Raw genomic sequence first — 24198 nt, 5'->3', positions numbered from 1 at the left:
AGTGCTCATTCTGCTTCGTGGGCTTCTAGCCACAAGGTAAGGTTTTTTCAGGCCTTCAGATGTACCTACAAGTGGTGGGCTTTCTTTATAGATGGTGGGCCTTTTTTGGGCTTCGTAAGGTGAGAAATATTTTGTCACACCAGTAGCTCGTCATTCCCTTAGGTCACAATGGTGGCCTAATAAGAATTTACTTCTTTAAGCCCATTATTATATCCACTATTCCCTTGGACCACAGTAGTGGCCCAATGAGAATTAGCTTTGAGTTTATTGTGCGAAGCCCACTGGCACATTAGTTGTGGTCTAGTACAAATCATGCTATTACGTGTAACATGTCACATTTTTCCTTCCCGCTTTAAACCACCTTTTATTTTAAGTTGCTTGCGCCATTTTTTAGGAGGGCAAACTTCACCATTATCGTGGCACACCTTTTTGGGATATGATATTTGCCATTAATTGGAGGTATGACGCAAGTCTGTATTAATTATAGGTGGCACGTGTCAGTTTGAGGTTGTTTCGTTCTAGCAGTTTTTGATGAAATAATACAGTTTTCCATTAGCGTTTCTTTTAAGACATGTGTGTTGGGTTTTTTAACACCCGTTTGATTTATCTTGAGCGACAAGTGGCGATATCTGACGTTTGTAGATGATTTGAAATGCATTAAAATAGCAATTTTTTTTTCTTTTTGATTTATCGTCTATTCCTTCGTCTTACAAGCAATTTTTGAATTTTTCTGGCTTTTCCCTTCCCAATTTCTTCGCCATTGATGGAGTTCGGCGGTGCTACTCTTCGATCTAACGTTAGGGGGTTGGCTCTTGATCGTTTGAAGCCGTCATATAATTTTTTGGAGAGATTTCATTTGAGATTGCCATCTGCTGGTGAAGGGATGTTGAGGGAGGGGAAGAGGTTTGCTCGTCGGTCCTTATTCTTGCTACTGGGTTTCGCCTACCTGTTCCGCGAGTGGTTAGGGAGGTGCTGAACATACTTAACCTCGCTCCTTCACAGGTAACCCCAAATGGTTGGAGTATTTTAATGGGCATGGCAGTGATCTGGCCTGAGTTGTTTAAAAATGAGGGGCCTGCTCAACTTACTGCAGATGAGTTTTTTTTTTAATATTGCCTCTTCGGCAAATCGGGATGCTGATGACGTGTGGAATATCCACTCTCAGAAGTCGGGGGCAATTTTTGAGATTCCCCATAGGGTTTTGAGGATCAAACTGTGGCAGGAGCATTTTTTTCTTTGTTTTCCCGAGGTTTTGAGTTTTTTTATGGCGGACCCCATAAATTTTAATTGAGTCTTGATGGGTGGTACTATTGGCTCAGGCTTTGGAAAAGCCTGTGCTTTCTCGCTCGGCATTGCTTCGTGTCCGACATGCCCTTGAATGGGCTAGGAATGATGTTACATCTAACAATTCCTAGGCCCATGAGGAATGGTTGCTTCAAAACAAGCACCTAGAGCAATCTCTAGGATATGTTGGGTTGTCGACGTTGTCTATGGATGCGCAGAGGGCGCAGACTGCTAGGGCGGCTGCCAACCCTAACTCCTTTTTTTTCCTAGGTCGGTCCCGGGTCATTTGGATAATGGTATGATTCCCTCCCGTAGGTTGGATTTTGATCGGGAGGGAGTTTGTTACGAGATTCAAATCCCTGATGAGGAATATGCGAACTCTATTGCCTATTTGTCAGGGGAAGAGGTAGAGGCCGTTGGATCTGATAGTCCCGCTCCCGTTGATGCTGTTGATGTCGATGTATTTGGTGTTGATGAATGACCCGTTTTGGAGGAAGAGTTTGTTGGTTCTATTGGGGATCGACCTGATGGTGCTACCAGTTCTGAGTCGCCTGGGAGTGATCCTTAAAATCTCTGCAATGGCTGGAGAAGGTGGATCTGCTAGACCACCGGATGATGAATCTGCAGGACCACCGGTTGCGGGACCATCCACTTCAGGACGAGATGGATCGTCATGAACGGAACCCACCGGACGCCGTGAACTTTTTGCAACTGCAAAGTTTCAAATTCAACAGGTTTCAAGGGAATAGTGAGTTACTGATATAACAATGAGCTTAAATAAGTTAATCCACACATACAGCACCAACTGTTGAGATAGTTGTCAACCCAAGTAGCAACTCGAATCGAAAGCCTGCTAAGAAATAAGAAAATGGTATGTGATGGAAGGCCGCGAAGTGGGGGGGGGGGGGGTGCTGTCATTCCACCCCCGATGTCTAAATTAGAATTTGTAGGGAGATTAGAGAAAATAATAGAATAAGAAATAATATTAAGACAAGTGTAGAGAGAATTCATTGTGTTTTTCAAAGGTGGTCGGTTGTTCCTTTTATAGAATACTTGGGTATGTGAGTGGTAGAAGGACTCTTAATTGACTCCCAAACTTATGGAGTTTGTTACTTAGGTAAATTTCTTCCGTAACAATCTTTAGAGAGTTTATGTGGCGGTTTTTTACTGTATTTGGACTTTGTTCGGTAGGATTGGGTTTGTTGAGCAGATCTTGCATTTCTTCATTCATTGGACACGTGTAGTCTTGTTTGAACGGAATGACTTTGAGGTGGATTTAAGCTGAGTTATTGCTCCTTCTGCTTCGTGGGCTTCTGGCTACATGGTAAGGTTTTTCGGGCCTTATGATGTGCCTACAAGTGGTGGGCTTTCTTTATAGATGATTGACCTTTTTTGGGCTTTGTAAGGTGAGAAATATTTTGTCACACCAGTAGCCCGACATTCACTTAGGTCATAGTGGTTGCCTAATGAGAATTAACTTCTTTAAGCCCATTGTTATATCAGTAACGCACCATTCCTTGGACCATAGTAGTGGTCCAATGGGAATTAGCTTTGGGTATATTGCGCGAAGCCCATTGGCGCATTAGTAATGGTCCAATACAAATCATCTTATGATGTGTAAAATCTCACATTTTTGCTTCCTACTTTTAAACCATTGTCTATTTTGAGTTCCTGGTCCCATTTTTGCTGAGGACAAAATTCGTTGTTGTCGTAGCACGCCTTTTTCGGACGTGATATTTGTCATTAATGGGAGGTACAGCGCACGTTTGCCTTAATTATAAGTTGTCTCTTTCTGGCGGTTTTTGATGAAATGATACAATTTTCCATCAATGTTTATTTTGAGACGCGTCTATTGGGTTTTTTAACAGTCGTTTGATTTATTTTGAGTGACACGTGGCGATGTCTTACGTTTGGAGATGGTTTGAGACGCTTTAAAATAGGCTTTTTTCTTTTTGATTTATCGTCTATTCCTTCGTCTTATAAGCGATTTTTGAATTTTTATGGTTTTTCCCTTCTTAATTTCTTTGTCATTGATGGAGTTCAACGGTGTTGCTCTTTGATCTAACGTTAAGGCGTCAGCTCTTGATCGTTTGAAGCCGTCTTGTAATTGCTCGAATGGTGTTCAACTGGTGAAGGGGCCGATGATGTTGAGGGAGAGGAAAAGGTTTGCTTGACGTTCCCTATTCTTGCTTCTGGGTTTTGGCTGCCTGTTCCACAAGAGGTGAGGGAGGTGCTGCACATACTTAACCTCGCTCATTCATAGGTAACCACAAATGGTTAGAGGATTTTGATGGGCGTGACAGTGATATGGCTCAAGTTGTTTAAAAATGAGGGGCGCCCTCAACTTACTGTAGTGGAGTTTTTGTATATGTATATTGCCTCTCCGGCAAACCGGGATGCTGGTGACGAGTGGAAGATCCACTCTCGGAAGACGGGGGCAATTTTTTAGATTCCCCATAGGGTTTCGTGGATCAAACGGTGGTAGGAGCAGTCTTTCTTTGTTTCCCAGGGTTTTGAATAAACCGATGAATTTTCATTGAGATCTTGATGGGGGGTATTGTCGGCTCAGGCTTTAGAAAAGCTTATGCTTTCTCGCCCGACATTACTTCCTGTCTAGTATGCCCTTGAATGGGCTAGGGATGATGCAACGACTAACAATTTTTGGGTCCATGGGGACTGGTTGCTCCGAAACGAGAACCTAGAGCAATTTCTAGGATATGTTGGGCTGTTGACATTGTCTGTGGATGCGCAGAGGGCGCAGACTACTAAGGAGGCTGCCAAACCTAACTCCTTTTTTCCTGGGTCCATCCCGGGTCGTTTAGATAAAGGTATGGTTCCTTCCCGTAGGTTGGATTTTGATCGGGAGCGAGTTCATTACGAGGTTCAAATCCTTGAGAAGGAAGAGGCGAACTTTGTTGCCTATTTATCAGGGGAAGAGGCGGAGGCTTTTGGATCTGATAGTTCCGCTCCCGTTGATCTTGTTGATGTCACCGCATTTGGGCGTGCTAAAGGACCCTTTTTGGAAGAAGAGTTGGTTGGTTCTGTTGGGGATCGACCTGATGGTGCTGCTGGTGCTAAGTCGTCTAGGGAGTGATCCTCAAAATCTCTGCGCTGACAAGAGGAGAAAGTGGACTTATAAGACTGCCGAATGATGAACCTGCAGGACCACCGGCTGTAACCCCATTTGCTGCAGAACTAGACGAATCGTCATGAGCGGAACCCACCAGACGCAGTGAACTTTCCCCAATTGCAAAGTTTCACATTCAACAGGTTTTAAGGTAGTGGCGAGTTACTGATATATTACAATGGGCTTAAATAAGTTAATTCTCACAAACGACACCAACTGTTGAGACAATTGTCAACACAAGTAGCAACTCGAATCCATAGCCTGCTATGAAATAAGAAAAGGGTTAGTGATAGAAGGTTGCAAAGTGCCGCCGGGGGGGGGGGGGGGGGGAGGTGGGGGGAGTGGCATCCGTTCCACCTCCGATGTCTAAATTAGAATTTATGGAAAGATTAGAAAAAGTAATAAAATAATAAATTATATTAAGATAAGTGTAGAGGGAATTCACTGTGTGTTTTTCAGAGGTGGTTGACTGTTCCTTTTATAGAATACCTGGATATGTGAGTGGTGGAGGGACTCTTACTTGACTCTCAAACTTATGGAGTTTGTTGCTTAGGTAGATTTCTTTCGTAATATTCGGTAATAATCTATTGAGAGGTTATGTGGCGGTTTTTTATGATATTTGGACTTTGTTTGGTAGGATTGGGTTTGTTGAGAAGATCCTGGCTTTCTTCATTCATTGGACAAGTGTGGTCTTTTTTGAACTGAATGACTTTGAGGTGGATTTAAGCCGCGTTATTGCTCCTTCTGCTTCGTGGGCTTCTGGCCACAAGGTAAGGTTTTTTCAGGCCTTCTAATGTGCCTACAAGTGGTGAGCTTTCTTTATGAGTAATGCTAGGCACTATCTTTTTATCCTCCTAGTTGATGTGGCTTTCAAAATCACTATTGGATCAAAATTCAAATATGATTCATCTAAAATTTAATGATGATTTTAAATGCCACATCAACTTTAGGAAGATAAAAAGAGGATAAAAAGATAGTCTCTAGCATTACTTTTTATTTATAAAAGGTGGGCCTTTTTTGGGCTTTATAAGGTGAAAAATATTTTGTCACACCAGTAGCCCGCCATCCTTAAGCCGCCATCCTTAGGCCTAATGGGAATTAACTTGTTTAAGCCCATTCTTATATCAGCTACCAAACAACTATAATTTACAATACCAAACCAGAATAAGATGATACATTTTACTAGATTAAGCTTATCTGTGTACTGGAATAGAAATACCCACCAAGATGTGCAACCAAACTACAGTCTTCTTCCGCCAATAAACACACACTTACAGCCTCGAGCTCACAACCAGGTTGCAACACCCTGTACGGTTGCTTCCCACGGCTGCACCCCGCTACTTCCAGTCTTCTTCGCTAGAGACGCTGTCAGCTACTGACTCAGCCCAGCGACACTGCTCCGACGTTGCTGCACCGTGCAACCCATCGTGTCAGCCCACGGAAAAATCGCACCGTCAATCTTTACTTCCCACAGGTAACCCACTCGCACGATGGTTCACCACACCGTATAGAAAAACACCCAAAAAAGAAATGCTTTGATACCAGATGATTTGTTGATTTCTTATTGTGGATCCAGACTGTAAAGGGTATCGTAGAAGCCCTGAAATGCAGATATCGAAGACGCTCTTAAGGAACCAAGGTAAGGTTGACTCTGCTAGGTTCTCTATAGTTGGTTAGTTTTTGGGGATTCTCTTTATGTAAGTTTTCAATTTTTGTTGTTTTCAAATTTCCACGATGTTCATTATTTTTAACTTTCCATTACGTGTTTATCAGTCAATTGTTGGGCTAAATGGTTAGAAATGATCCATATGCCATACTCTAGTAGCTAAACAAGGTTGAGTTTATAGATATTTGGACATTTTGTAGCCTTTGTTGATTACATTAGGAAGGGGAATTAATTAGTTGTCATGGCCATCTAAGGGGTCAAGTTTTGGAGCTGTCAACCAACCATAAGGTGCTTCCTAATGGTTGTTTGTCCCCAGAGGGAGACCTTGTGCTGCAGTTTCTCGATTTATCATTAGCTTGTCCCATCTTCATATAAATTGACATTCAACTGCTTATTTTGTGGTGCTGCAGCATTAATCTATCAAATTGATTCGGAGTGCTGTCACATTTACACCTTTTCTAAGAAGTTCTCGTCCTTGTTTAATGGGCCTTCTTCTGAGCAGGACGGGAAAGTTGTTCGCTTTGTGGATAATCGAGAAAATTCAAGAAAAGTTGAGGGTGTGAGACATGTAGTGGATGATGTGTGCCATATCTTGGAGAGTGGTCCATGGGGACCCGCCCTGGAGAATGCTCTATCTGTGTTAGATGAAAAACCTCAACCCGATCTAGTTATTGGAGTCTTGAGAAGGCTAAAGAATGTTAATCTAGCAGTAAATTATTTTCGGTGGGCCGAGAGAAAAACTGACCAAGCACATTGTCCTGATGCATACAATTCGCTGCTCATGGTTATGGCTAGGAGTAGAAAGTTTGATTGCTTGGAACCGATTCTGGAAGAAATGAGTATTGCAGGATTTGGTCCATCTAATTACACATGTGTCGAGCTAGTGGTAAGCTGCATCAAGTCGCAAAATCTTAGAGAAGCTTTTGATCTAATACAAACCATGAGGAAGTTCAAATTCCGTCCTGCATTTTCGGCTTACACAAATCTGATTGGTGCCCTGGCTGCGGTTCATGAATCTGACCTCACGCTCGCTCTTTTTCACCAAATGCAGGAGCTAGGTTATGAAGCAAGTGTGCATTTATTTACAACTCTTATTCGTGTGTTTGCCAGGGTGGGCCGGGTTGATGCTGCTCTCTCTCTGTTGGATGAGATGAAGAGCAACTCTTTTGATGCTGACATTGTTCTTTATAATGTCTGCATAGATTGTTTTGGTAAGATTGGGAAGGTGGATATGGCCTGGAAATTCTTTCATGAGATGAAAGCACATGGCTTGATGCCTGATGATGTGACATATACTACCATGATAGGGGTTCTCTGCAAAGCTTATAGACTGGATGAAGCTGTGGAGCTATTTGAACATATGGATAATGGCAGGAAAGTCCCTTGTGCATATGCTTATAACACCATGATCATGGGTTATGGCTCAGTTGGAAAGTTCGATGAAGCATATAGTTTACTTGAGAGGCAAAAACGAAAGGGGTGCATTCCGAGTGTGATTGCATATAATTGCATTATTACTTGCCTTGGGAAGAAGGGTATAGTAGAGGAGGCATTACGGATCTTCGAGGAGATGAAGAAAGATGCGTCGCCCAACCTTTCAACCTATAATATTTTAATAGAAATGGTTTGCAAGGCAGGAAACCTTGAAGCTGCTCTGGGCATTCGGGATGCCATGGAAGGAGCTGGCTTGTTTCCTAATGTTATGACTGTCAATATAATGATAGATCGACTTTGCAAAGCTCAAAAACTGGATGCAGCTTGTTCTATATTTGAAGGAATGGATCATAAAGTTTGCACCCCAGATGCAGTTACATTTTGTTCTCTTATTGATGGCTTGGGCAAACATGGCAGAGTGGATGATGCCTACAGGCTATATGAAAAGATGCTAGATTCTAATCAGATTCCAAATGCTGTTGTATATACATCACTTATTAGGAACTTCTTCAAGTGTGGCAGGAAGGAGGATGGTCACAAGATATACAAAGAAATGGTACATGGGGGCTGTTCTCCTGACCTGATGCTGCTTAATACCTACATGGATTGTGTTTTCAAAGCTGGAGAAATCGAGAAAGGCAGGGCTTTGTTTGAGGAGATAAAGGCTCGAGGACTTGTTCCAGATGTTTGGAGCTATTCAATCCTAATTCGTGGCCTTGTGAAAGCAGGCTTTGCAAAGGAAACCTACGAGTTGTTCTATGCAATGAAGGAACAAGGCTGTGTTTTGGACACTCGTGCTTACAACATTGTAATTGATGGATTCTGCAAGTCTGGTAAGGTTAACAAAGCATATCATCTGTTAGAGGAAATGGCGACGAAGGGACACCAACCAACTGTTGTTACATATGGCTCCGTCATTGATGGGCTTGCGAAGATTGACCGGCTTGATGAAGCATACATGCTCTTTGAAGAAGCAAAGTCTAAAGGAATAGAGTTAAATGTGGTGATATATAGTAGTCTTATTGATGGGTTTGGAAAGGTGGGTAGAATTGATGAAGCATATCTAATCTTGGAAGAGTTGATGCAGAAAGGTTTGACCCCCAATGTATACACATGGAATTGCTTGCTTGATGCACTAGTGAAAGCGGAGGAAATTGATGAAGCCCTTGTCTGCTTTCAGTCATTGAAAGACTTGAAATGTACTCCCAACCACATAACTTACAGCATTCTCATAAACGGTCTTTGTAGGGTTAGAAAATTTAATAAGGCCTTTGTGTTCTGGCAAGAGTTGCATAAGCAAGGGTTGAAGCCCAACACAATCACCTATACCACCATGATCTCAGGACTTGCAAAGGCTGGAAATATAGCAGACGCTAATAGGCTTTTTGAGAGGTTTAAGGCAAGTGGGGGTATACCAGATTCTGCTAGTTATAATGCTATGATAGAAGGGCTAAGCAATTGTAGTAGAGCAATGGATGCATATGCACTTTTTGAGGAAACTCGGTCGAAAGGTTGTAATATTCATACCAAAACGTGTGTTGTTCTTCTAGATGCATTGCATAAGGCTGAATGCCTTGAGCAGGCAGCAGTTGTGGGTGCGGTGTTGAGGGAAACGGCAAAGTCTCAACATGCTTCAAGATCCTGGTAATGTACGGGGCTGGGGGTTAGATTTTGCAAGTTACTGGAAGATTCAGAGTCTGTGATTTACTCAGTAAGTGGTGATGCCATAAGGTTTTTTACTCATCTTACCAATGGGAGCAATTTGTGGAAGAGAGAGAGTTCTGTTCATGAAGATTCTTCATTCCACCAATTCCTTAATGGGGCCGAAGATGTTGCTGTCAGAGGTAATCTCTTCTCTGATTAGTAGCTAGTGAAGTTAGATGCAGAAATGAATCTCTGTTTGCAATAAGCCTTACACAGGAAACATTGTGGCATCCTTCCCGTAAATCCAAATTCATTATTGATTTAGAGGCAATGCCTCAAGTGGATAAAGTTTTCACAAGTTCAAAACATAGGATGCTAAGATGAAACAGGAAGCAGCATGCATAAGTCAAGCTCCTAATTTCTGTCGCATATTGATTTTTGGCTGTTCAATTCTCTATCAACCCAGATCCCCATAAAACCACTCAAGCGCTGTATAGGTGTGTAAAACAAATTCCATTTGTTAGAAAGTAAAGTACATTCAGTAAGGAGGGGAGGGGGATAGAGCAGAAACATACACTAATAAGCCTTAGCAGCAAAAGTTGAAATGCCTGATTGTTGAGTCTTAGACCCATGATTCTACTTACTAACGCATGTACACATTTTAATGGTTTCTCCAGAATTTTTGTGTCAATATTTTACGAAGGAACATATGATTGAATCATGCATGGTCTGAAACCTTTGTCAACGTTTCTTAAATTTCCCTAGTAACCTTTTGAATTGATGATTTATGGCTTCAGGCATGAGAGTTGCATGTCAAACATGGTGAATATGCCAAGAATGACATCAGGACATTCAGTTCATTTATACTGCTTCAAAATTTATGTGGACGCATTGGCATGGGCTTGTTGTGAGATTGGATGCTTCACTTTTCAGTGCTCTGGTTTTTAAGCAGGATGCAATTCATGCATGGATTGCATGGAAAGCACATCTCTGAATCTCCTTGGATACCATGGAGCCTCGTTTGCGGGATGCTTACACATATAGTCTATTAATTGAATTCTCCTCAGTCCCCCTAATTGTCTTTAGGTAATCTCATGCTATTCGGGCTAGTATTATTGATGTTTTGACCATCTTCTTCTGGTCTATTTTTTCATACAGATACTGTAGGAAGGTAAAAGCCATTGGAATTTGTTAGCGAGTTGTACATGATTATTAGTCTGCAATACAGTGATTTCTCATAAACATGGCGGACCTGGCTATTTTTTTGAGGCTACCCTTCAAACTGACGATTAAATTTCAGCTGTCTCATAGCAGCACATGTATGATTCTCTTTCAACCATGTCATTCATATGATTAAAAAAATTATTTATAGAGGAAAAACCTTGGATAAGATTTTGGTTGAGCTGGATCGAGTTTGTATGACATTGTTATCTTATTCCTTTAGGCGAGTTCTGAATGCTGAAGGAGAGCGTACAAAAATGAGTCTGGGACTGTAATTCTTCAGCCATAGTGATTGAAACCATGTCAAGTTCCCCCCCCCACACACACACACACACACACTTTTTCTGTGCTCTAGTTGAGGTTTTGAGGATACCATTGGGAAACGAGTTCATGACAGAAATATGCTTTATCTTTTCATCGTTCTTATTCGTAGATTTGAATTTCGGAAGTAGTAAAAGGTCGATTTTCCATTATGTGGGAAAATCAGGAACATTTGAAATCCCCCTTTCTTCCCCTTTTTCCTATGCCGAAGAGGAAGGTTCAAAATAAGTGAGAATGTTTAACTCTCTATTTTATAGTATTCTACTCAAATCAACAATGTGCTACATCCTAACATGTGACATGTACTTTCAAGTGTGTTCTGTATAATTATATATAATAGCGATTTTAATTATCACAGTAGGGAGTAAGCACTTGAAAATACTTGTAGCATTTTTCAAAACAAAAATGTGGTATGTGTTCGCAAGTGAAATCAACAAGAGTTTTAATCGCTTCAGGCAAGCCCTTGATAAAAGTTGGAAGAGTACAAACTTACAACAGAGAAGAAGAACATATAGTCCTTGTGCAAGGATGGCGTAGACAAATGGAGGATGTGTTTAAATTCTTATATATAATCTTGTGATAAAAATATAATGCTTAAACAACTTGAGAAATGGTTTAAATTCTTCTATGTATCAAGAAGTAATGATATATGCTGCATATTTATCTCACTTTTACTCTATTATGCTAACGTGGCAAGATATAGTAGTCAATATTGAATATATATATATATATATATATATATATATATATATATATATATTTTAAGAAAAATGTTATGGGTCAATAAGTTCCTCATATTTGACCCATATTTCCTTACAATCAATTATTGGATTTGTAGACTTATGTAGATTCTATATAAGTCAATGGTGATTTTCACAAATTTAATGGTTGATTGTAAGAAGATATGAACAAAATATGAAAAACTTATTAACCTCTAGCATTTCTCATTTTTTAATAAGAATTGGTTCAACGATGATCATCGCCTGTTGCGGTTGTCACGTTAATATAGTAAGATAAAAGTGTGATATATTATTATATTCTTTTGATAAAAATGGGAAAGGAGTGTTTTTAACTAAACATTTTTTTGTCAGAACTTATCATGTATTTGATTCCATTTTCATGACTCAAATAAATAGGAATGAAACCATGTCCAGTACAAGTGAGAGAGCCAAACAAACGATCATGCTCCATTGCTCCTCAGTCCTCACCTTTCTCCATAATTTTTTGGTTAAATGACGGGGTAAAGATCAAGGCCGTCCAAAAAGAGGGGGAAAAGAACGGTGTCAAGGGCCCTTGATTTTTCATGAACAACGCCATAGTCAACATGATCATGCCACGCGTCCTAATAACATTAAAATGTAGCGACTGCACATTTTTCAACTGCAGAGTATCCACTCCGCTTTAGAATGTGACCGTTACCGAAAGTCTCCAACGTCTCTTTTTTCAGAACTTTTACAAAATTTGAATTTTAAAACCTGAAAGTAAAGATCTTTTACGCTAGAGCTAGTTTGATATATACTTTCCCTGTTTGAATCAGAATCCCACCCTGGGTAGCCCTTTAAATCAAACTCTTCCTTCATATCAATCTCCTGTATTCTTTCTATCGCTCTCTTTCATAATGGCGCTGAGACCCATTGATAATGCTCTCCCAACAACACCAGAAAGGCCCAAAAAGCAAGCAAAAGTCGTGGTTCCAATCCAAAAACAATCTGATTCTTCTGTCACGGACGAAAACCACGCACCATTGCCACCACCTGCAGATGCCACCGTTGATTATGTTTTGTCTGAGAATCTGAAGGCCATACCAGATCCTGAATCCAAGATCCAAGTGAGTCCCCTGTTTCATAAGTAAATTCTTTCAAAGTTGTCTTTTTGAGGAAAACCCATTTACCGTTTTAGTCGACTTTTGTTTCATGTGCGAAATGCAGAGCTTGATTGAAGGGTTAGATTCAAAGGATTGGATGAAAGTCTGTGAGTCACTGAATAACGCCAGGCGGTTTGCACTTTATCATTCCACTCTCCTGCTTCCGCTCTTGTAAGAGATTTCTCCTTGTTTCGTTTCTTACTCCATAGTCTGAGGGAAAAAGAATGTATTGCAAAAAACATTTTCTTTGGTTGAAGTATTGGGATTTGCTTACATGTATGATGTGAACAGAGAAAAAGTAATGTTGGTGCTGGTGAAGGCCATGAAGAATCCAAGAAGTGCTTTGTGCAAGACCTCTATTATGGCTTCATCTGATATTTTCAAGGCCTTTGGTGACAAGTTGCTCGACTCCTTCCCCTCCGATGCATTTGACCCCTTGGTACGGACCCGCTTTTTTTCTTTTTTCTTTATTTTATCTGTGCCTTTGATAAGCGAGGATATCATGTGGAATATGATGGTGTCATGATTAACGGTTTGGATTGCGTGGATGGGTCCACAGCTGCTGCAGCTGCTACTGAAATCGTCTCAAGACAAACGGTTTGTGTGTGAAGAAGCAGACAAGGCACTGAGCGCAATGGTAGGGTCAATGAATCCTCTGTCTTTGCTCAATAAGCTCCGGGCAAATGTTAGCCATGCCAACCTTAGAATCAGAGCCAAGGCTGCCATTTATATCTCAAATTGTGTCTCAAAGATGGTAATTTTGCCACCAACATTAAGCTATAATTCTTTCTTGAGTAATAGTACTTGTATACTCATCTTACACCAATTAATTTGACGTGTTTTTAAGTTGATATAAAAAGTCATTTAAAATATGTCACGTTAGCGGATATAAAATGGGTGTGGATAGTAATTGGTGTTGTGTAATGGCAGGGGCTGGAGGGAATGGAAGAGTTCGGGTTGGTTGCTTTGGTTCAAATGGCTGCAGATTTGTTGAATGATAGACTGCCTGAGGCGAGAGAAGCTGCGAGAAGTGTTGTGATTTCAGTATACGAGGCTTTTACAGAAAATGAAGAGGAGAAGCAGGAGGCATGGCAAAGCTTCTGTCAGTCTAACTTACCGCCTGTTCAAGCTCAGTCCATGGTCAAAATTATCCCTTCTCAATAGGGCTTTAGGGTAGCGGTGATGGTGGTGGCAGTAGTAGTAGTTTCTTCTCTTAAGGTGAAGATGGGAACATTTATTTCACGTGATTTTGCTGGCTTTACATGGTTCCTACATGAGGAAAAATGTTGAGACAGATATATATTTATGTAGTTTGCTGTAATTTGATTCTTGTTGCATCCACTCAGTTCTTGGGAGGATGCAGAAAGTAATAAAATAAAATATTTGGATCTTATATGAATTCTCGAAGCTGTTCTCATTTAATTTTAGAGAAATGCAACAGGTAAATTTGGCCTAATACTAAAAACTACTTGCTCAGCCCAACTTTAGTTTCAACGAAAGATTCTAGCTTCTTCCTTCAGCCCAACTACATATACAACTATCAAATGCTAAGATGTCTGCAACAAAAAGCCACCAACTTAAGTGAAAAGTTGAATAATGTTATACGGATTGTTCCCAGTAGTAATAACTGCAGGCTATCTTTTCCCACTTAATTCAATTCCTCTTGCAGAATCGCCGCTATCAAAACTTTACGAGCCAAGGTAGACAAAATTCTTTGCATATTCCACAACCACCAGGAAATAATGCATTGATGGAGGGTAGTTCTGGTTAAATTTGGAGCGCAATGATGAGAAACAATAATCACATTCTATCTTGAATTTGGCGTACAGTCACTCTAATCTCCTTCGACCAAAGAGTGCAAAGCCATCTCAACATCAGCAAATGGTTGGCCAGCATAGAGCTGAATCTGCCTCTTCTTCACAACAATTACCTTCATGGCATTTGCTTTTGCTGCTTCCAGAAGTTCCTGCAGGAATTGTACTTTCTCATGTTAACACTGATGTCTGTACAGCTTAAAGTAACGGCATCTAGGGATTATCATAACCTACTCTAAAACATGCAGGGACACTTGCAAGGTGCTACACACCCCCACAAATTGTGTTTTGGCCATTATCACTTTAAAAATAAGGGTGGAACCCTTTGAACAGTGAGTTTCATCTTCCCATATGGTTAGTTCGGGCAACAAATATTGCCTTGCATATGTGGGTGTACATGCAATATGCAAAGGTCAGGTCAAACATTCGTGTAATCAAGAAAGATTGTTTACCTTTATTGATAAAGGAACAATGTCAGCACTAAAATCACCCAGTTCTTCAAAAAATGATTCCAGTAGAAAACAGAAGTTTTTGGCATCAACTTGATCCTCGAAAGCAACAGTATAGGAAGAGATACTCTGTTCCTGGGCCTGAGACGCAGTCTTTAAGGTGTACAGTCCTCCCTGTCCTTCATCCTCAGAACCCCTACGCACCAGTATAACCTGGAATTGGATAAATATCAACTTGATGGTTAGTTGGAGGCAAACAAAAATGCTTATTATTAGTTAAGACACTCCAAAATGAAAGGTCGTCTTGGGACGTATTAAAATCATACAGGATTTATGTAACATAGCATTAAGAAAGATCTAAGCAAATAAAGATGAAAATTAGTCTCATGTCATAATAGATATACATCAAGAGTCAGCATTAAGCATTGGTGGTAGGTTAACTGATTGGCCATGTTCCAAGAGAAGGTCCTAGAGTGTATGTCGTCTATGTTGTTTATGTTGTCTGCTAATGGTATCATTTTACTTAACAAGACTTGAATTCTATGGGGAGTATCAAAAGATGCATATGGACCAAACTTTTACAAAACACAATCTTACAGAATATGTGAAATTTAAGTGCTGGTAAAATGTAGGCAAATGATAGGAAAGTTAAATTGCAGAGTCAAGATATACCCCAAGAGAGCCATACATCCATCTTGTGCTCATCCATAACAAGAACATGATTGAAGAGGATGATATTTTCTAGAGAGTTGTGTGATAAACAGAAAATTATCAAGTTTCATATGTGAAAAAAAATAAAAAAACAAAATAAAAGTTAGGAAATCCAAAAAAAGATTGTCTATAAAATGAGCTCAACTAAAATGATAGTTTTGAATGAGTGGAATTAATTCAGGTAGTGTTGAGAAGACAATGGCCACGATTGTTTACTCAAGTTGGTAAACTCCAGACAAGAAAACACTAAACAATATGGATCTCACATCTGCAACAACAATACAATCATGCAGAATATTAAGTTATCGAGAGAAGAATAATAAAAATAGAAAGTTTTGGTTACATACTAGAACATAAGGAAGACTCAACCACCAGAAATCAGTCTCATTTTTTGGTTGCTTTTCTCTGAATTTGTTAGCCAGCGTTTCATCTCCAACTTCTCTTTGTTTTGAACTGCCATTTATACTCAAAACAGCATGCTTATCAGATGTGGTGGTAGTTTCAGGTTTTCCATTTGCGAATCTTTGAGAATGATGAGTCCCCATCTTTACGTATTGTTGCGAATTTACTACTTCAACTGAAGGCCTCTCTAGACCAGTCTCCTGGAAGAAACCTAAAAACTTAACAATTAATTCAAGAATAAATTAAATATTATATGTGTACTTTGGATTTGATTGATTACAAATAATCCAGGAAGTAAAAGATGGTCACTGTGAATCTTAATAATTACTTTTGGTTTTGCAGTTTACAATTTTAATAGACTAACGAAATAAGTTATTGACCATAGATTTGATAAATTGAATTTTTTCACTTATGCTGCCAAGTAACTTCGTTAAGATATCCAATTAATAACAAAATTCAAAAGCAAAAATAGAAGACTGCTATTTACTAAACCACTATGTAAACAAAAATTTAAGCAGAAAAGCAACAACTAAGCAAAACTATCCATGCCATGCAATCACCAGGCAATTTAGTAACATTACCATTTCTCCGTTTGGCATTTCCAAATCCCATTTCCTTTTCCAAATCTGATCTCCGTCTTTCCTGATGGCCAGTATGCTGTTTGTTCACCTGCATTTCAAGGTCCAACAATTCCACACCATCATCATCAACACTTCCATTTCCACTCATTTTACCAACACTACCGGAACCACTCTTTTTTGTATTACGATCTCTGGTGCCTCCAAATCCCTTAGGACCATCAACCCGCTTCGTTGAAGGGCTAAACTTAAACTTTTTCTTAAACATCAACGTCCCATTCGCCTCATTCGAATCCGAACTATCCCTACTCACCCTATCTTCCCCCTTCCCAGACATCCCCAAATAATTAACAAACAACCCCGGTAACCCCTCCGGAGCTGAATTCAACTTCTTCTGCAACTTAATCAATCTTGCACCAATCTCCTTCTCAATGCCAACTCTCTGCCTAGAAACCACGCTCTCTTCACCAATGTCATCATCATCATCATCCTCAACATCTTCCTTCACCGCCTTCGCCTCACTCCTTCGCGCCTCCCTAGCCATTGCTCTAATCTCTTCAATTTTTCTTTCCAATTCATCGTCTTGCACATACCCAATTCCATTTTCACCCAACAAAAACTTCCCATTATTGTTTTCACCAATACCCAAATCCGAATTATCCAAATTTCTTTCTTTTCTATCAGTATTGGCATTTCCCAGTATCCAAACAGCACAGAATGTTTGAAACACAAAGATCCCAACCAAATATGCACCGTACTTGAGGACAGACTTGGTCGAAAATTTACCGACAATGCTATCATGTTCTGCCGATGTCTCGGATGCTCGGAATTCATCGACCTTATCGGCGGCGTAGTTATCGCTGGAGATTCCGTCAACTGGAGACTTGGAATCGAGGTGGGGTTCGAGAGGGGTTTCGGTTTCGGTTTCGGGGGATAGGATGGGAATTACGGGGTTTGGGATGAGGTTAGGTAGGGTTTTGAGGATTTTGGGGCGGAGATAGTTTTTTCTCTTGGTGGGTTTTGGAAGACAAGCTAACACAAGCGGTTTCGTACGCGTTGTGGCGGTTGGGTTAATGGAAGGTGTGAGGGGCGAAAGGGCGGCACAACGCGCACCCGCCATTGCTGATGGAGGATCAGTAGCGTGTGCCGAGGGCTTAGGAAGAGGTTTAACCCCACCGCCCACCGCTGCTGCCTGCTAACCTCACTTCTGCTAAATTGCCAAACGTACGATGAAGAGCATGTAAACTGAGAAAATCATTAGTTTCAGAAAGAGATTGATTTATTGTTTAGTTTAACATAAATGGGGCAAACTAAGAATAAAGAAATAATAAAATGTAATATATATATATATATATATATATATATATATAATGATACAAGTTACGCCTGGCGTGCATTAACAGTGATCCATGCTAGGCAAATTTTTTTTTTTTTTTTTTTTTTTGTCAAAAAAATTAAAATAATAAAATAATAATAAAATTTTTTTTTTGCCTGGCGTGCATCACTGTTGATGTACGCCAGGCGTAAGTTGTATCATTACTCTCTATATATATACCACATAAAATTCTACCACAATTCAGCTACTCTAGATATTTTAAGAGATTATGTGTCAACCACTACATGAACGTGGAACACCATTATATCTCAACTGCTATATAAACGTGGAGAATAATGCTATAAGTCTTTTTTGTGTCACTTTAAGAATAATGTGACTGTTAAAATTACGATTGAGCTTAAGATTAATCATTATTAAATTTTGATCAAATAGTAATTTTAAAAGACATCTCATTTTTTTAAGGACATAAAAATGACACAAAAGATAACAAAACAGTTATAAAAAAATCTATAATTTAAACATATAAGGTAAAGGGGTCGAACCATCTACTCAAATTAAAATTCAAGCTCATTACTCTATCTTTATTCTAGACAAACATGTTAGCCTAAGGATCGAAATATTTTTGGCCAAAGTTGAAGATCCTTTGACATTCTTATTATTTTACCGGCAGCCCATCGCTGCTAAAACTGTACTAAGCTCTAACAAAAATCACCTTTCGATACGGCCAAGATTTCTGTTTATATATATATATATATATATATATGTATAACATTTGTCCTGAGCATATATAAAGCTTTATCTTTGTGTGGTGATAATTTTTAGCATATAATTGGTTTGTCTCGCTTGAAAGAATGTGTAGCAATTTTGTTTTCAGCAGAGACAAGGAGACATGTAAACTTGTAGTCCAATCATTTAGCCAAATCAGCCGAATACCAACCAAGAAAGTTCATGTTCAGGAGTATCCGACTCTAACCCACAACGGTCCACGAGGCTCGTGTGTGGCTTTTACGCCGTCAACCCAAACCCAAGCCCCAGCCCCAGCCCCAGCCCCAGCCAAACACTCCAACTCTACCCCACACTAATCTCTATTAAGGATTTGGTGAACCGTTGATACAATGCTTAGTAAATTTGGTTGTTAATTTGAAAAAAAAAAATTGTAGGAGATGCACCAGAGATGTACAAAAGATGTAAAAAGATTATTTATCTACTAAAAATGTTAATTTTTTATTCTCTCCTCTTTGGACATAGTGAAATTAGATTAAAAAATATATTTTAAATAAAAAATGAAAATGAATAACTAAAATGTTTAAGAAGAATACTTAAAAAAAGAAAAAGATTAATTAAAATAGAAAACTATATTCTTTAATTCAAATTTAGTTAAATAAAAATTTACTTAGCCGAATGACAGTAATGTCAATGTGAATGCCAACGACACCTAAAAGCTTAAAAAAAAAAAAAAAAAAAAAAAAACCAATAAGACAAGAAAGCAATATAATCAGCGTTCAACTTCAACATAGTGACTTAAAAAAAAAAAAAAAAAAAAAAAAAAAAAAAACTTACTTCAGCATAGTGCCTTGGCTTCTGCGTGTGTGTTTTGTTGGGTTTGGAAACAAGAAAACCACAAAGCTCAGAGCCATGGAGTCAAAGGTTTATGTCCCTTTTTCTGCCGCACAAGCAGCGCTAGTAGTAGCCCAGGCCTACCCGCATAAGCGCGCGGTTCCCAGTTCATCCTCAGTGCCAACAGGTTCTCTTCCTATCCGAGCTCCTTCTACCCTTGATTCTGATTCTGATTCTGAATCTGTTGGCCTCAAAACTTTTAGTACAAGTAGTAGTTGGTGTTCGTTACAATGGGTATGAGTCTAACAAAAACTTTTTGACTGGGGAGGAGTTTAAGTCGGCGTCGGAGAGGGCTGCAAAGCCAGACGAGGAAGCCTTGGAAGAGAGTGAAAATTTTGAACCTTTGAGGCCTTTAGTGGCATAGCCAGATAGGAAAAGCTTAGAAAGTTCTATAGAAGACGAGGAAGAGAGCGGTGAATATGGTCCTGTTGTTGAACCTGTTTTGGTGGATAGTCTGAACTTGAACTGGATTATGCCCAAAGCTCATTTATCTATGGATGATGATGAGGAGGAGGAAATCGAGGGTGAAGTTGATGAAGATAGTGGGTGTTTGGGTATAGTGAGGGTTCCGGATTTTAAGGCATTAAAGTAGATTGATGGTTCTCCTAGAATTAAGGCATTGGTGGAGTGGAGGGATTCTATAACTGTCAAACAATCTGAGCCTCCCATGGAGGTCAAGGTTGTGGAGGTTGATAAAGTTGTTGAAGCACAAAATGGGGTTTTGGGTGTTGGAATAGAGAAGGCATTGGTTGTGGAGATGCCTGGTGAGGATACTGCATCGGCTGAAGTGAGTCAAGACATGGGCCCATGTGCTGCAGAGGCGGCTTATGTTGAGTCTTTGATTGCAAATGGGGAATATGTTATGGAGAAAAATGGGAAGTTGGATGAGGATGCTAAGCATTCTGGTGAAGAAAAAGGAGTATACAAGGAGGGGATTGAATTGAATGCTGCAGATGGAGGGGAGTGGGAGATTATGGGACTAAGTGAGGATGCTGGTCCAACCATGAAATCCACAACCCAGAGGGATTTAGTGGCAGATGCTGAAGAGGCCAATGAAGTAATGGAAAAAGCTTCTATTACAATCAATGAAACTGATGTAGTACGCTCAGACACTGAAGATTGTATTCATTCCAATTTGTGTAAAGGAAATAGAGGTGCCGCTCAGCTAGAGAAGCACAGTGCTACTACCATGGAACCTGACCTTCTGGAATTGAGTTCTGGAGTGGAGGAAAGTGTCAAATATGTGGCAAAAGAACCTATGTTTATCCAAAACAGTGAAAGCAGCATACTTGATGGTAGTGAAAGTTTTGATCTTGACAACAGGAGTCATAGTGAGAAACTAGAAAGCAAATTCCAGCCTGGAATTGAATTGGGAGTTGAATACCATGATGCCACAGCTTCCACCCAAGTTGAATCCCTTAGTAATGGGCCTGAGGGAAATGAACTTACTCATTCTAATTCCTCTGAAATTGTGATACTGAGTTCCAATGTGGCATATGAACTGAAACAAGTGAAAAAGTATGAAGCAAATACTGATCCAGACGCAATAAAGGAAGCAGCAGAAGGGAATGGAGGTTCACTGCCTGCTGAAGATGCCCAAGGTTTGATTTTGGGAAGCTCTGAAACAGCCAAGACATTGATGCATGAATTTGAGCAGAGACTAATTTCCTCTGATGAGGAAGTGAAGGGTCTTCAGGATCATTCGCAAAGGGTTGGTGGACAGATTGCCATTGACTCAGATGAGGAAGTGGACGAAGATAGGGATGGGGAAAGAAAGCGATTATTTAATTTTGTTCCATTGGAGGCTTTTCTGAAAGCGGTAACCGGTGATAATTAAGAGGAGCATTCTACTTGCATAGAATCCTTATTCCATTCTGCTCCTAGACTAAATCGCCCCGGCCCAACAGCTGGGGATGAATTTGAGTACAACCTAAGTGAGGAAGAAAAGAAGAAAATTGAGAAGATACAACTCCTAAGAGTGAAATTCTTGAGGCTTGTACAGAGGCTAGGCACTTCTACTGAAGATTTCAGAGTTTCAAAAGTTTTATATAGGTTTGTCCTGGATGCAGCAAGGAGGTACTCTAGTCAGACATTTAGCTTTGAGTCAGCCACAAAGAGGCTGGCTATGCAACTTGAACCAGAGGATAAAGATGATTTAGACTTCTCATTAAATATTCTGGTTCTTGGCAAAACTGGTGTGGGAAAGAGTGCAACTATTAATTCCATTTTTGGTGAGAAAAAAGCAATGGTTGGTGCATTTGAACCTACCACAACAACTATGAAAGAGATTGTTGGAACAATTCATGGTATCAAGATAAGATTCCTTGACACGCCATGTTTTAGGTCTTCTGCGACGGAACAATCTATCAATTGAAAAAATATTAGCATCGATCAAGAAGTTTTTGAGGAAGTTCCCTCCAGACATTGTACTCTACGTAGATCGTTTGGATACCACTCAGAATAGAAATCTTATTGATTTTCCACTGTTAAAGTCAATTACTAGTTCTCTTGGTTCATCAATATGGTTAAATGCTGTTGTCACTCTGACTCATGCTGCTTCTGTTCTCCCAGATAGACAATCTGGGTCACCCCTAGACTATGAAAAATTTGTTCGTGAACAATCCAATGTTATTCAGAAGTCCATCAATGAGGCAGTTGGTGATCTATAATTGATGAATCAAAGTTGCATGTGTCCTGTGTCCCTAGTTGAAAACTATCCATTGTGTCAAAAGAGCAGTTCTGGGGAAAGAGTGCTTTCCAATGGACTTATCTGGAGACCCCATTTATTACTTATGTTTTACTCAATAAAGATCTTATTTGAAGCAACTCCTATATTACTACCTCAAAAGGCAGTTGATTACCAAAAGCTTTTTCGAATTGGGTTCTTCCTACCCCCAACCTATTTCTTGGCTTCTCTTCTGCAGCTGCATGTGCATCCAAACTCTCTGGTGTTCAGGGAGGTGATGATGTTGACTCAGATACTGAGTTGTTGAATTTATCGGTTTCTGAGGAAGAAGATGAGGATGAGTATGACCAGCTTCCACCATTCATGCCTCTGAAGAAATCTCAAATTGATGAGCTCAGCAAGGAGCAATGAAAAGCTTATTTTGATGAGTATGATTATTGGGTGAAGCTCCTTCAAAAGAAACAGTTAAAACAGATGAAAAGGTTGACAGAGATAAAGGAGAAAGGCAACAATTATGTTTCCATGGAGGAAGATGAGGACCAGGAGAATGGAAGTCTAGCGGATGTGCCAGCTCCCTTACCTGACATGGTCCTCCCGCCTTCCTTTGATGTAAATTATCCTACATTCAGATATCGTCTTTTGGAACCTGTGTCTCAGCTTCTTGTGAGACCAATTCTAAGCACTGACGGTTGGGACCATGATCTTAGGTATGATGCTATCATGCTTGAAACAAGACTTGTGATTGCTGGTCAATTTCCTGCTGATTTTGGATTTCAGATCATGAAGGATAAAAAAGAGTTTAGTATGTACTTGGATTCCTCAATTGCAGCAAAGCATTGGGAGAATGCATCAACGATGGCAAGGTTCAACATTCAGACCATTGGAGGGCAGCTTGCCTACATCCTAAGAGGAGAAACCAAAGCAAAAAACTTCAATGTTAACAAAACAACTGCTGGGGTGACTGTCACTTTTTTAGATGGGAATGTGGCCACTAGACTCAAATTCGAAGATCAAACTGCTGTTGGAAAGCACTTACTTTTGGTGGGAAGTACTGGAGTTGTCAGATCTCAAGATGAAACAGCATTGGGAGCAAACTTGGAAGTACGCCTCAGAGAAGATGATTTCCCTTTAGGGTAGGACCAGTCCATGTTTGGTATTTCTCTGGTTAAAGTAAGAGGTGACATGTCTCTCATGGCCAATCTACAGTCTCAGTTCTTCATTGGACGGAGTTCTAAAATTGCTATCCGTGTTGGATTGAACGACAAACGAAGTGGGAAGATTACTGTTAGGACAAGCAGCTTTGAGCAACTCCACATTGCACTGTTTGCCATCCTTCCAATTGCAGTCTCCATCTTTAGGAGCATCTGTCTTGGTTTTGGTGTGAAAAACTAACCGAATTACTAGGTGGTGTTGGTTATTTTGAGAGGCTAAAGGCTTAGTGTAAGCAAGTTACTAACCTCTTTCTATAATAACATTTAGTCTGCAGTTCTTTTAGCTTATTTGGTCGGTCTTATGATGAACTATAACATTAACGAGATGAAACTTACATATTGGTGTTCTTTGTTGCTTTTCATGATCTCAGTTGGTTAAAGAGCATGATGTAGCAAATTTTCGAGAGCTTTAGTATCTATTTTCCGTCTGTATTTGACAAAGGAAAAGAAAAGAGAAGCTCTATATATTTGGGCAGCCACCTTGATTTTGTTATCATCTGTTCTGTGCAACATATAGCAAATTAAGTTTCAGCTCCAATGATGCAGTCCTACAGAATTTGAAGTACCATTTACGCTTACTGCTATGGTTCTAATGGTTTCAACCTTAGCTAGCAAAAGTGCAACATGCAGAGGACACAGAAGTTATACTTGATAGGTATTTTTGTCTTTTCACTTTTTGAATGGACAAAAATATCATTTCACTATAATTAATTGAATACTCTCCAGTTTAAATGAACCGGAGAGAATCCTAATTCATAGAGGACCGGGCCATATTTTGGCCATTTTTTAAGTTTTTATTTGTATTATTTTCTTGTCCTATATTTTTATTTGGG

The 24198-nt window shown here is 39.8% G+C and overlaps 4 protein-coding genes across 6 annotated transcripts; 3 read left to right on the top strand and 1 right to left on the bottom strand.

Moving 5' to 3' along the window:
• The first annotated feature begins 5673 nt into the window (after positions 1 to 5673).
• LOC132161990 (Tetratricopeptide repeat (TPR)-like superfamily protein) lies at positions 5674 to 10689 on the top strand. 3 transcript variants are annotated; one of them, XM_059572239.2, is made up of 5 exons: positions 5674 to 5885; positions 5988 to 6050; positions 6488 to 9355; positions 9953 to 10474; positions 10600 to 10689. In XM_059572239.2, the coding sequence occupies exons 2-3, from the start codon at positions 6017 to 6019 to the stop codon at positions 9157 to 9159; spliced, it is 2706 nt and encodes a 901-aa protein (XP_059428222.2). In that variant the 5' UTR covers positions 5674 to 5885; positions 5988 to 6016; the 3' UTR covers positions 9160 to 9355; positions 9953 to 10474; positions 10600 to 10689. The 3 variants fall into 3 exon arrangements, with proteins under 3 accessions (XP_059428222.2, XP_059428238.2, XP_059428214.2); XM_059572255.2 differs by having other exon boundaries at positions 5674 to 6050; positions 10314 to 10474; XM_059572231.2 differs by having other exon boundaries at positions 5674 to 6050.
• A 1311-nt stretch (positions 10690 to 12000) lies between these two features.
• LOC132177645 (ARM repeat superfamily protein) lies at positions 12001 to 13954 on the top strand. Its single transcript, XM_059590051.2, has 5 exons — positions 12001 to 12525; positions 12626 to 12732; positions 12853 to 13000; positions 13121 to 13315; positions 13492 to 13954. Exons 1-5 carry the CDS (start codon positions 12316 to 12318, stop codon positions 13723 to 13725), a joined length of 894 nt encoding a protein of 297 aa, XP_059446034.2. The 5' UTR covers positions 12001 to 12315; the 3' UTR covers positions 13726 to 13954.
• Positions 13929 to 17756, bottom strand: LOC132177638 (ABC subfamily C protein). The gene is made up of 4 exons (XM_059590039.2): positions 16519 to 17756; positions 15883 to 16148; positions 14828 to 15037; positions 13929 to 14527 (listed from the first exon to the last, which is right to left on the bottom strand). Exons 1-4 carry the CDS (start codon positions 17633 to 17635, stop codon positions 14396 to 14398), a joined length of 1725 nt encoding a protein of 574 aa, XP_059446022.2. The 5' UTR covers positions 17636 to 17756; the 3' UTR covers positions 13929 to 14395.
• Positions 17757 to 19458: 1702 nt separating this feature from the next.
• On the top strand, positions 19459 to 23704 carry LOC132177627 (P-loop containing nucleoside triphosphate hydrolases superfamily protein). Its single transcript, XM_059590029.2, is given in 4 exon segments — positions 19459 to 19683; positions 19685 to 21839; positions 21841 to 22405; positions 22408 to 23704. Coding segments are annotated over 4 exon segments (4056 nt in total). The 5' UTR covers positions 19459 to 19486; the 3' UTR covers positions 23547 to 23704.
• Positions 23705 to 24198: the final 494 nt, after the last annotated feature.

Source organism: Corylus avellana, chromosome 2 (genome assembly GCF_965113065.1).
Source record: "Corylus avellana chromosome 2, dhCorAvel1.hap1.2, whole genome shotgun sequence".
Lineage (NCBI taxonomy): Eukaryota > Viridiplantae > Streptophyta > Magnoliopsida > Fagales > Betulaceae > Corylus > Corylus avellana.
The sequence above is the reverse complement of the archived record's forward strand: the minus strand, read 5'-3'. Positions and strand labels throughout refer to the sequence as shown.